This window comes from Dreissena polymorpha, chromosome 12 (assembly GCF_020536995.1).
Source record: "Dreissena polymorpha isolate Duluth1 chromosome 12, UMN_Dpol_1.0, whole genome shotgun sequence".
NCBI lineage: Eukaryota > Metazoa > Mollusca > Bivalvia > Myida > Dreissenidae > Dreissena > Dreissena polymorpha.
In genome coordinates, this window is record NC_068366.1 from 65922113 (window position 1) to 65936297 (window position 14185).

Below are 14185 nucleotides of genomic sequence, written 5' to 3' on the forward strand. Positions count from 1 at the left end.
GAAAATGAAAACTTCAAGCACCAAGGCAGACAAATTCCTTCTATTGTACCTTTTCTTCAGTGAGCTGTCCAGGACTTGGCCCCTCATTCTCACTCGGTTCTTCCGTGAACTTGGTCTTCTTTCTAGTATCATCACGCCCCTCGTCATAATCATCCTTTAAGATATTAAACAGAAGACCACATGATGTTTTTAATTTGAATTTTTGCCATTTTAATCAGTATTTAAGTCAACTGTACAAAAGAGCTACAAACTTGCATTCTTTGCCATGGTTGCCCAATCTCATACTTAAAGTATGTGTTGCACAGCTTTCATATGGTAACCCAGAAAAACTACTGGCACACCATGCTTTTGAGTTCCATTGGCTGGCTAGTGGACACCTGCTTGACAAAACTCTTGCTTGACAAAACTTCAAGTTCCAAGCCAAATGAAAGCCCTGTTTCCTCCTTGCCTCCAAGTAATGTAGCCATCAAGAAGAAAGAAACCTGTCCATTTTCATTATAAGATGATTCAAAACAATACAAATGTATTCCAATCATTCATTAAAGTTCTACATTTGTTTATATATAAAGCAGGTACAATAGTTGATCAGGTAAAATGGATTACACAATCACAAAGCGTGACGGTTTGTTTTTTCGCAAGAAGACAAGAAAAGTCAAGCATACCTTTTTGCGTTTACTCTTGTAAGACTTGCTGGAAGATCTGTAATCTCCCCAAACATCAAACAGTTTCTCAGCAAACATTGGTGCTTGCTTCTCATCCAAAAACGTCTGCAATTTATCTGAAATTATTCATGAGTCCTCAAAATTTTAACCAAGCTTTGATCTTTTTATTTTGCTTTTAAAAACTAGTAGGCATGCTTTATAAATATTGAGCAAGGATGAAATATAACTAATGGAAATATCTAAAGCATTAATAGCTCAGTGGTGAGTTCTGCTCGTGTTTGCTGCACCCCCCCCCCTGTCCCCTACGCCCCCCCCTGTCCCACAAGGCTGGCTCATGTCTGCTGCGCCCCCCCCCCCTGTCCCACAAGGCTGGCTCATGTTTGCTGCACCCCCCCCCCTGTCCCACAAGGCTGGCCAAAAAACAAAATTGTGAAATATTCAATGGCTAACAAATATATGCTTGCAAACCCTTATAACAAGTTTTGATTAATAAATTTTGCTAGTATTATTAAAATATACCCTGCTCATTTTAAGCAGCAACCTGTGCTCTTTGGTAACTTAGATATTTGTTAATTAAATAAATGTAATTTATATAAAAGGAGGTCTCCTTCAGCATTACTAGCATTTTTTTATTTCTGAAATAACAAGCGTCTTTTTCTTTAAACTTGAATGATTTTCTTTTATATAACTTGTAATTTTGTTATTTTTGGATTATTTCAAGCAAATAAAATCAATGGCAAGAGGCCATTAAAAGCTGAAATACAAATATGAAATGAACCACATGCCAAACACAATTACCTGCAGTTTTCTTTTCATCGTAGCCATTGTCGATGCACTTAAGGGCCGCCGTTACAAGTGAAGGCTCACTAAAGCCCAGGAACTTACTCACTGCCTTGTCCAAGAGCAGCTTCAAGTCATCCCATTCCTTGTCAGACAGGGACATTGCTGTGGAGATCAATACACACAAAATTTAAGCGAGATTATACGCTTTTTAATATATGTTTAATTGTAATATATTGATAATATACAATACAATAACGCAAAATATGCAAGAAAAATTATACATTGAAGGCGAATTTCATAAAATACAGCAAAGACAAATTAGCGCCCCTAGTCAATTGTGACGAAGATATTTCGTACAAATTTTCCTACAATAACTGAAGCATTTGTCTTTTTAGTTAGTGTTTGTGTGTCGTATGAATAGATATCATTGCAGGAATTTAAAATTAACTGTTAAAATAAATTGTGATTCACATCATACATGCATGATTAACATGCTGGCGAATTTGACTGTACAGCCTTTTTTCAATTTCAGAATTACATATCTGGCTTTTTTCGCATTTTTTGACACACGTTCTTCTTAACTTTAATTTTAATTTATATAAAATATATGTCTAATACGTTTTTACAAATTTTATATTAATTAATAAATATTTGACAAAATCGTATAATCTCGCTTTAATGCCACGGTCAATAGAAAATAGTACTTGTGTATTTTAAAGTGGCAACAGTTCTTGTGAAAAGCAAAGAACATTTATTTCAAAAGAAACTATTTCATTTGTAAGAATGTTAATTTTGGTATGAATGGAATATACGCTAGCGATGATTTGTACAAACAGATTTTACACATTTGGTATCAATAAGTACAAACTTTGTACTTATTGATTTACATGGCAAAAAATATCTCAGTTGGAAGTCAAGAAAAACTAGGGAAAATGGGAGAATGGAAATATGGCAAACATGTTCACTAGCAAATGATTCCATCGTGAAAACAGGTACTTTAAGGATTTGAGGTGTGCCCATATGGAGAAGTGCAGTCACAATCAAATCAAAGCCCTATATTTTTCCTAAATTAATTATCTGATCAGGTATTAGGTAACAAGGCCCAGCTAATTGGGCCTTTATTACTTTACACAATACTGTCAAATCGCTAACAGCAGAAAAATCCCCAAAACATGTATAGCAACGGAAAAAAAGATCAACCATTTTTACAACTTTCTTATTTTTCCTTTATAATTATCTTGATGCCATAGTATTACTAGTCAGTTTTTATAGTAAATTTTAAAACAATGTTCTGTTTGATTGCCTTGCGCTTGAACGACAGATTAAACAAGCGATGTGTTTGTGAAACACTATGTCCCCATATATTTGACCTTTGACCTTGAATGATGACCTTGACCTTTCACCACTCACAATGTACAGCTCCATGAGATACACATGCATGCCAAATATCAACCTGCTATCTTCAATACTGCAAAAGTGTACATTAAATTAGCGATTTTGACCCATATATTTGACCTTTGACCTTGAAGGATGACCTTGACCTTTCACCACTCACAATGTGCAGCTCTATGAGATACACATGCATGCAAAATATGATGTTGCTATCTTCAAATATCTTCAATATTGCAAAAGTTGTTGCAAATGTTAAAGTTTGCACAAACAAACACACAAATCAACCAACAGACAGGGCAAAAATAATATGTCCCCCACTAAAAACTCAGTCCGGTCAGACAAGTAGACCAATATTTCACTTGTCCTGACCCAAAAGCAACTTGTCCTGGCCATTTTATCTTATTCTGCTCAGTACTTTGCAAAATAATGAAATAATACAAAATGCTCAAATCATAAAGCTTTTAATAGTTCAAAATACATGTTAACATAAATGTAGACAATTTTAATACAATAAGAACAGACTAGAATAACAGGAAAACTTGAGATTATTGATTTTAAAACATTATACAAAGCCAATATAAAATCATACCATACATAGATATGACGTCACTACATTAAAATTTTGTCTGTAAGATCGGTGTGTACAGGTGTCAAAAAATGCATATTCTTTTTGTAAAAAAAAATCTAATCGAAAATTGTTTGTGGTAACTCCACAGAAATAACGGATTTAAAGGCATTTTTCTAAGTAATAAAATTATAACGACCACTTGTCCCATCGGACTAGCAATGTGGTTGTCCCGGACAGTTGGACTACCGTTAATGTCGAGCCCTGCAATGTGATATTTGAAAGCAAGCATCCTGGTACAATCAAATACATGTATTGCAAGCAAGTTAAATCAATCTAGATAACATTACAGACATTTAAAACACAATGTATTTCTGTTGCAAGAAATTAAAACAAGAGCACCGCCTTGCGGGTGCAGACCGCTCATCTATTTTCTTTTTAAAGGGACTCTCATTTTCAATCACAAAGGAGGGAGGGGTGTAGTGAAGAGGGGTGTATAGTGTGGGGTTGTGGACATTTATTACATTATTTTCCAATTTTCCAAAAAAGCGAAAAAAAAAAAAAAAAAATTCGGGGGGGGGGCTGGGGGGGAGGGGGGGGGGGAGTTTTTGGGTGCGATTGTTGGACGGTATTTCAAACATAACCATTTAAAAAAAAAAAAAAAATGGGGGGGTGGGGTATAGTGTGAGGGTGTGGTGGTAATTTGTGAGATGATCTTAAAAATTAAAAAAAAATAAAAAAATAAAAATTTGGGGGGGGGGGGGGGGGGGGGTTGGAATACTTAAGGAATAAAATGGACCTAAACACAAAACTTAAGCAAAAATTTTCAATTTTCTAAGTATAAAAAGGGCACATTATTCTGTCAAAATGCACGCCAGAGTTACATAACTTTGCCTGCCCAGTCCCCTCATGATAGTAAGTAAGTTTACCAAGTTTGAATGCAATAGCATTGATACTTTCTGAGAAAAGTGGACCTAAACGCAAAACTTAACCAAAATTTTAAATTTTATAAGTATAAAAAGGGCACATAATTCTGTCAAAATGCAGGCCAGAGTTATCTTACTTTGCCTGCCCAGTCCCCTCATGATAGTAAGTAAGTGTACCAAGTTTGAATGCAATAGCATTGATACTTTCTGAGAAAAGTGGACCTAAACGCAAAACTTAACCGGACGCCGACGCCAACACCGACGCCAAGGTGATGACAATAGCTCATAATTTTTTTTCAAAAAATAGATGAGCTAAAAATAAACCGACTAGGTGTAAATTTCTCGACACATTCTTTACAATTGTCAAGGTTGGTGTTGTATTAATTTCATGGTTTGTTTTGAATTTCAAACTACTTATTTTTCACTCAGTTTTTTTACATGGACCCTCATTTGAGTACAATATAAGGCCATAAGTTTCATCATTAAAGAATATGGTTATGTAAATTGAAAAATGACTGCACAGATATAAGTTAATTTCTAAAAATAAAGGTTAGCCAAGATAACAAGGGCTGTTTGTAAAACATGCATGCCCCCCATATGGGCTGTCAGTTGTAGTGACATCCATTGTGTGAATACATTTTATGTCACTGTGGCCTTGACCTTTGACCTAGTGACCTGAAAATCAATAGGGGTCATCTGCAAGTCATGATCAATGTACCTATAAAGTTTCATGATCCTAGGCGTAAGCATTCTCGAGTTATCATCTGGAGACCATTTTACTATTTCAAGTCACTGTGACCCTGACCTTTGACCTAGTGACCTGAACATCAATAAGGGGTCATCTGCCAGTCGTTATCAATGTACATATGTACCTATGAAGTTTCATGATCCTAGGCGTAAGCATTCTTGAGTTATAACCCTGAAACCATTTTACTATTTCGAGTCACTGTGACCTTGACCTTTGACCTAGTGACCTGAAAATCAATAGGGGTCATCTGCCATTCATGATCAATTTACCTATGAAGTTTCATGATCCTAGGCCTAAGCGTTCTTGAGTTATCATCCGGAAACCATCTGGTGGACGGACCGACAGACATAAAGTTATCTTACTCTAACCATGGTTAAAGTTTTGGGACAGAATGACAGACAGAAAGGACAAAAATAACTAGTGACCTGAAAATCAATAGGGGTCATCTGCCAGTCATTATAAATGTACCTATAAGTTTCATGATCCTAGGCGTAAGCATTCATGAGTTATCATCTGGAAACCATTTTACTGTTTCGAGTCACTGTGACCATGACCTTTGACCTAGTTACCTGAAAATCAATAGAGGTCATCTGCCAGTCATTATAAATGTACCTATAAAGTTTAATGATCCTTGGCGTAAGCATTCTTGAGTTATCATCCGGAAACCATTTTACTATTTCGAATCACTGTGACCTTGACCTTTGACCTACTAGTGAACTGAAAATCAATAGGGTTCATCTGCCAGTCATGATCAATGTACCTATGAAGTTTCATAATCCTAGGCAGGGGTTTTTATCTGATGTTGGGGAATGGGCCTGGCCTTTTTTGAGGGGAAAAAATCGCGCGAAATGTCGGATTTTGGGGGAAAAAATCACGCGAAACGCCGGATTTTAGGGGAAATAAGGAGAGTCTTAAATAATCTATTCAACATATTTTGCTGTTTTTAACACAAACTCAAGGCAACAGATAATCTAATTATGCAATTTGCTATATTTTCTACACTGGATCAGGTTAACTTATGTATTAAAAGTAAAAAAAAAAAAAAAAAATTTTTTTTTTTTTTTTAGGGGAACAAAATGAAGTCTGGGGGAAAATTCACCTGCTGAGGGGAACAAAAAATCCGCGGGGAAAGGGCCGGTTTTCGGCGGGTCCCAAAGAAGGAAAAAAAGCCCTGCTATGCCTAAGCATTCTTGAGTTATCATCCGGAAACCATTTTACTATTTCGAGGAGTCACTGTTACCTTGACCTTTGACCTAGTGACCTGAAAATCAATAGGGGTTATCTGCCAGTCATGATCAATGTACCTATGAAGTTTCATGATCCTAGGCCTAAGCGTTCTTGAGTTATCATCCGGAAACCATCTGGTGGACAGACCGACTGACCGATGGACCGACATGTGCAAAACAATATACCCCCTCTTCTTCGAAGGGGGGCATAAAAAGAGGATATAAAAGAGAAAAAAATCTGTGTAGTAAAAAGAAGTCACTTCCAACATCCCTGCTTTTGGTCTAGCTCATTAACACATGGTTAGTGTATGATTACCAGTATCCCATGGTTTGATCCCGGATTGCAACTAAGGATTTTTCACAGACTGTGAATAAGTTAACAGATCATGGGTTATTTAAGGGCCATGCAAGGCACACTACATGTAAGTGTGCATTTTTGGTCCTTTGAAACATATCAAGGGGGAGCAGAGGATTGAAAAAGCATTGCAGTGTTAGACACTAACTTATCTGAGTAAGGAGTCCTTTGGACTCCTTACTTTTGAAATTTAGGAGTCCGGACAGTTTTCAAGGCGTCTTACAATAAAGACACTTTTTATATCGTTTTTATTCAGGCCATAACACATGTCAATCCATGAAATGTTATATTTTTCTTTCATGTTTGTTTTCAGATCAAAATTCTTAGTGACTGCCTTTTCAATATTTGTTATATATCACATTCAGAGCTACAGATAAGCTGCGTATTTGCGTATTTACGCAATAATAAATAGGTGGATACGCAATTTTTTCAAAATATGTGCGTACCGGTACGCTAAACAAATCGCCGATACCCAATTCGAGCTGCCTTCTATGCGTAATGAAAAATCCCATTTTGTTTTGGCCGTCTTGAATCGAGTCTTAATCGACAAGCGCTTGTTTTTATCTGGTAACGTATTTACCAAATGTTTAGATGATAACAAATGCGAGTCAAACAAAATGGCGTCTCGAGGCAGACGAAAAGTTTCGCAAAAAATACAAAAACATTTAGATTCCTTTGTCGTGGTAAATCAATCTAAATATAAAACAATTGCAAAGGACATAGTTGATAACTATAATGAATTTCGTTTGGGGCATTTTCGGTCAAAATACACTATATTATACTACAACCACAATACCGTTCAAAACCCCTATGATGGGGTGTGTTGGGTTTCTAAAACAAAAGTACTGGCCCATATTATTGGAACAAAAACAAGTAGAAACACATTCGATGAGTGGGTTGAGAAATTCCCTTGTCTTCAGATTGTTGAATCTGATAGCAGAAAGATATAACAACCTATACTGCGATTGAATACATAACAGTGACTTTATGTAGGTACGGTTTTGAGAAGCTAAATTCACGTTTTATTGCAAATACCCAATTCACTTGTTTGTTTTGGTACAAATACCCAATTATTTTTTTATATGAGCGGGCATCATACTTGCGGATACCCAATCACGTTTTCCATTACCCAATTCATTCTTATTTTGAAGGGTATTACCCAATTACCCCAAAAAGCTTATCTGTAGCTCTGATCACATTGCATTTTTTTGAAACGCATTCCAGTAATATTTAAGTTAATAATTAAAGGGTGTTGTGGCAGTTTTGCTGATTTGTTTCCATCTAATAGATTTCGTCCAAAATTTGTATTTAAGATATATATACAAATACCATATGAAAAATGAAATAAAAACATAGGGTCATCGGCCTTGTTTTGATTTTATTCACCTGCATTATATAACATGTACTTTTTAAATAAAACTGAAAAAAATCTAATTGTGTAAAAATAAGTAATAACCTATGAAATTGGCAACATGCATATATTATATAAGCTAATATACATCATAAACCAATTAATTAAACCACACATTACCAATAAAATGGAGTACACAAATTAAATTTTAAGAAATTTGATTTTTATATTTTTTAAAGGCTCTATAAAGGTGACGATCCGTATATATTTACCGATTTTTAAATATTTTTTCCATATTTTATTTATAAAGGTTATCAAAAACAATATATATATATGCAATTGGACATTACCATAAAAATATGAGCAAAACAACTTGTTTTGAGCTCATAATACAGGGTCCTCCAAATCAATCGTGTTTACAAACAATCAGTTTATTTACATCGCTGTTTACTCGGGAAAATGAAAGTGACTCAGATCACCAAAAATATTTTGTGGATTTTGAACCTGTTATGGTATCACTCACAAAGTAGGTCTCTTCTAAATGGTTTAAACGTTTGTATTGATCTAATAAGTTACTTTCTGCTGGTAAAAGTTGTTTAAAATAGAATTAAAATTGAATGTTCTTTCGGCTATTTTTAGCATACGTCCCCGCTTTGGGGCTACACATCAGGTTAGTTGCAAAGTTGTAAACATTTCTTCCAATTATGAAACAGGTATATCTTCCATAATTCTTGACAACATTGCACCTAAGCGGGTATATCTTCTATAATTCTTGACAAGATTGCACCTAAGCTGTGTTATTAGCATTTCTTATGCAAGAGTAACTGAAATCCGGTAAAAATTAGACCAGTTTATATGCATAATAATTGGATTTGTCACCTTTATAGAACCTTTAATGTCACCCCCAAAAAACGTCATTTTTTTACTATTGTAACCACATACATGTGTAAATGCAATTTAAAATTGTTCTGCCAAATAGAACTCTGCAAAACTACTCATCATCTAAGTATTGTCGTCATAAAACACAAATAAAAAAAGGGGGTCACCGCACTTTTAACAGAGATTTTTTGTTTTAACTATCCCTACCTTCTACGTCAAATTTCATAAAATACAGCAATTAAGCAAAACCCAAGTACCGGTACATAGATTGTTAAAAATATGCATAAACATTAGAAATTGTTTACAATCTTAACTGGGATCACAACGGCTTACCAAAAGACATTAATAATTTTTTTTATTTAATCACAAACATTTTACCATACAGTATCAAAGTCGACCTTAATCATTAATAACTTACATGTACTTGTTCACATATTTCAGCATGTTTTGAAGTTTGTGATAAAATGCTTTAAATTGATAAATATAAACAACAGGACTAGCTCCAGTATTACACAAGAATGAAATTAAAGAAAGAAAAAAAAGTTTTAAAAAGTTAACCCCACCTGGGATTGAACCACTGACAATTGAATTATGAACCAACTCAGTCATTTCTGATGATACTGATAACAACAAGAATATCAGTGAAACTGATGGGTGCTCCCCGATGATGCGCTTTGCAATCTATGTGTTAGTAACCACCTTAAACAAAAGAGTGACGGAAAAATCTATTACTAGCCTCAGTGACCTTGACCTTGACCCCAGTGACCTCAAACCTCATCAAAAGGTAGAGGTCCATGCAAGATACCTTCATTCCAAATATGAAAGAGATCGGTTAAATATTGAAGGTGCTATGAGAAACTGTAACAAAAGTGTGACAGAAGAATCTATTATTAGCCTCAGTGACCTTGACCCCAGTGACCTCAAACCTAATCAAAAGGTAGAGGTCCATGCAAGGTACCTACATGCCAAATATGAAAGAGATCAGTTAAGTATTGAAGGTGCTATGAGAAACTGTAACAAAAGTGTGACAGAAGAATCTATTATTAGCCTCAGTGACCTTTACCCCAGTGACCTCAAACCTCATCAAAAGGTAGAGGTCCATGCAAGGTACCTACATGCCAAATATGAAAGAGATCGGTTAAGTATTGAAGGTGCTATGAGAAACTGTAACAAAAGTGTGACGGAAGGAAGGAAGTAAGTAAGGAAGGAAGGACAAACTGGCAACTATATGCTCCACCGAAATTTTATTTCGGGGAGCATAAAAATATTGAGTTGTGATAATAGCATCGTCTGTGGTTCTATAAATATATCCTCGGTTAAATAAACTGCTGCAACACCCCTTAAATTAATTACTGAAAAGTTTCAACATATACTATTTTCTATTTTTCATCATGATTGCTTGTTTAACACGGCATTCTGGTTAAAAACCATTATCGGAGCATTCTCTTTTGTTAATGTCATTATAATTAAATCACATCATAAGGATGTTACAGCCCTATATTTCTCATTGCTTTATATATGTTCTCCATAATATTTCTAGGAACGTGGAAATGGGGAAACGCAATATAATTCTAATTTTATTTCAATGTCATCAAATGTTCTTACACCATAAAAACATCAAATTCAATGTGACAATATTATGCAAGAAAAGTACAATTTCAACGAGGATGACATCTGGTTTCCATCATCAGTCCATTACATGTAAGTAACTTGCCACGATTTTATCGTGGAGAAGTACACTGTAGGAACCGATTAGTGTGGTTGGTATGACAAAGCCTACAAACTGCAATTAACAACTAAAATCATTGATTGATAATGACACAGGTTATACATTGTAAACACTCAACTGATTCACAGCCAGTCCCATCTTCAGTTAACAATTTTAGATATTGTGATGATTTTTATAGTAATGCAGGGCCCTCAATCTGTCAAATCCAAGGCCGAAATTCGGCCGCATTCCCCCCCCTGAAAAGTATACTTTTTTCCCCTTTTTTGGGGAAAAATTCCCCCTAAAATTTTTTTTTTTATAGATAGATGTGTCTCATGATTATTATATCTCAATTCTATTTCAATTTAATTTTGTCAAACATACTAAATTATGAAAAAAAAACTATGAATATAGTGCAAACATGTATGTTATAATTAGAGAGTAAGTAAAAAATCCCCCCAAAAGGGAAACGCCGCGAAAATTCCCCCTGCTATGGGTAGCGACCCGCTTCCCCTAAAATGGATTGAGGGCCCTGTAATGAGAGACTGTTTGGCGAAGCTAAATTACTCTAGTGAATTTCAGAGAAAAAGCGGCCACTATCGGGTTGATATGGAGTTTAATAGTTTGCCTGTTTTCAACTTACTACACACGCGGACAGAGACAGGGAACCAAAAAGAATCATTGCAGATTCTTTTGTTTTTGTCCATGTTTTCCAGGCCTTTTCGGCCCTATGCCACAGGTCCGAAATTCGGCCCCATTCCCAATGCAAATCTGTTGTTTTTTTTCCCAAGTGAAAAAAATTCCCAATTCCCCCAATTTTTTTTTTAACCTTTAAATATATAAGTTAACCTGGTCCAGTGTATAAAATAGAAAAATATTGCATAATCAAATTATCTGTTGCCTTGAATTTGTTTTAAAAACAGTAAAATATGTTAAATTGATTATTTAAGACTTTCCTTATTTTCCCCAAAATCCGGTGTATCGTGCGATTTTTCCCCCTCAAAAAAGGCCAGGCACATTTCCCAAAACCAGATAAAAAACCCTGTACTTATCACACATGTTCTTAATATTTTGTAAAATTTTAATAATATGTTATCAAAATAGTCGTTATTTACCAGTAAATGGCTTATTTGAAATATAAGACACACTATTAACATGCGATTATTTTTCCCAATTGAACCAGTTTTGCGATTAATTTTTTTCCCAAAATGGGGTTTCTCACGACGAGAAATTCCCAAAATTCCACTGTGGCGTTTTCCCAACATAGAGCGGAAAAGGCCTGTATTTAATCACAATGATTATTGGGATAAATTTCAGATGTGCAAAAGTTCAGACATTCTGATCTTGCGAAACTAATAAGGTAATCAAACATTTATTTGTAATTCAAGGATGATTTTAAAGGAGTCCCATGGACTCCACTAACACAAGAACAAAAAGAGTCAGAGTCTCATTTTAAGGAGACTCAGACTCCCGTTAGTGTAGAACACTGCATTGTTGTGAGAGTACACTTCAACACCGTTATTTCGAACACCGATAATCCGAAGTCACCGTTAATTCGAAGTATTTTTCTGGTCCCAATTTTGATTCTTGTTTGTTTAACGTAAAATTTCATTGTTAATCCGAACTTCGTTAAACTGAAGAAATCGTTAATTCAAAGTGTTTCTGTCGGTTCCAACACTATATTTCGCACCTAATTATCAATCTTTAATCCGAAGTGTAAACTACAAAATACTGAGAGTAATTTCATACCTTTGATGTGGCGCGTCAAAAGCCGATAATTACACCTTTGTTGTCTGCGCGAACGCCGGTGTTCAGAGAAACATCGCGTATTATTAAAAAAAGGTTAATTCATTTCCGAAAATGTATGCATATGTATGTATGTCTGATAATTTGTGCTATTTGTTTTATTTTATATGTTCTGTAATAAGAGAAAAATAAAAACAAGAAAAAGAATCGGTTTATTGCCCCGTTTGTTACGAGTAGAAATATATTGCTATCTGACTAGTTTATGTTTTTAAATAAGCGTGTAACCAAACCATGCGAATTCCACAACGTTTTATTTTTAAGGAATCAAAGAAGTCTTCTGTCAAAGGTTTATTTAGAATTATCGTTAATCCGAAGTTTTTTTTACAGTCCCGACGACTTCAATCCGAAGTTTTTTAACGGTCCCGACGACTTCGAAATAACGGTGTTGAAGTGTATCTGGTTATCACATCAGAGATCCTTACTAAAACCTAGTTAGAGCTCAGTAATTTTCACCTTCTCTGTTTCTATCCTTAATCAAGTTAAACTACAGATTCCATTTTATCGATAAATCAAACATAATTAATTAGCATTCGTTTATTTACAGTAATTAAAAAAAGGTAACTGAAGCTGCAACTTTTAGTGTGGAAATGAAGTAACATATTGTACAAAAAGCTTGTCATTCAAGTATCTTTGAACAAAAGCCACACATGAAAACTCTTGAAAATGGAGGTTTAAATGAAGAACAGAAATAAACAATTTATGTATGTGCCGATAAAATCATATATCATTAAATGTTATTTGCAAACTTCATTTCCACTATAGTCGGCAGTCGCGAAAACACATTCCAAACTCTAAGCAAAATTAGTCATTTAATATGTGAGCTAAAAATACCAGATATTTTAACTAAGAACAGTATTTTCATATTCATTCATTGATAAATCGGATATTGTTGTCAATATTTATGAAAACATAATAAAATTTACCAAAACAAATAGTCGACACAGAGTCGTTCACAAAGCTACAATAATACGGCAAACGCCATTGGCCAAAAATAAGACTTTGAGCCAATGTAAGTTAATGACACATAAATGTATATTTATCGAATATATTAGACACGGAAAACGATAGACTCGGATCAAGACTAGCGCATTCTCAACCTACACGGTGGAGACTTTGGTTTACTCATGCATCGCACTGTTATTGACAGTGAAGCAGTAATCGAAGGAAACCCCTAGCTGTAGTAGTGATATGACGTCCACGATTGAATATATATTGGCAGTTCACAATACTACGGAAATCCAACATATATTATAATGCGATCGTAATGTTGCCATTGTAATATAATAATTATGCAAAGTGTTCACGCACTATTTCTCAACACATTGATAATCTGTCAATATCGTGGTGTTAGTGGAAGACTGATCAACGCTTACTCTTTGAACTGGCTTCACACAGTCGCGCATACCTGGCACACAGATCTGGAGCGGCACGCCACACTGTTTCTTTTAAATTTGATGGTTATAATGTATGCCAAATGACTTTCAATGAACCAGGAAAATGGCTGCATAGCATATGTAGTCTTTGTTACCATGGTTACCAACACAATTTTTGACATTTGCTTTTGTTTAAAAGGAAGCTTGTAAATGTGGCTATATGATTAAGAGGTTAGTAATCACAACAAATGTAAAGCAATCGAATTAAAAAAGAAAATGATGTGTCAATACTCAAATTTTCGTATATTTTTCCATTTTGACCATGAAATGACCTTGACCTTTGGTGACCTTGATGATCTGTTTGGTAAAAGCCCTATATCAATGGATAACTTCTTTCAGGAATTGAAGTCA

The 14185-nt window shown here is 34.9% G+C and overlaps 2 protein-coding genes across 3 annotated transcripts in view; one reads left to right on the forward strand and one right to left on the reverse strand.

Annotated features, from left to right (window-relative positions):
• Nucleotides 1–13432, reverse strand: part of LOC127852238 (U4/U6 small nuclear ribonucleoprotein Prp3-like) — a 35277-nt gene extending 21845 nt beyond the window's left edge. For both annotated transcript variants that reach the window (XM_052386129.1, XM_052386128.1), the window contains exons 1-4: nt 13325–13432; nt 1461–1607; nt 663–778; nt 50–154 (exon numbers count right to left, since the gene is read on the reverse strand). In XM_052386129.1, the coding sequence (XP_052242089.1) occupies nt 50–154; nt 663–778; nt 1461–1605 (366 nt within the window). In that variant the 5' untranslated portion in view covers nt 1606–1607; nt 13325–13432. The remainder of the gene's footprint in view (nt 1–49; nt 155–662; nt 779–1460; nt 1608–13324) is intronic.
• LOC127852243 (limbic system-associated membrane protein-like) overlaps nt 1–14185 on the forward strand; it is a 471770-nt gene that overhangs the window by 237584 nt on the left and 220001 nt on the right. The window lies entirely within an intron of this gene.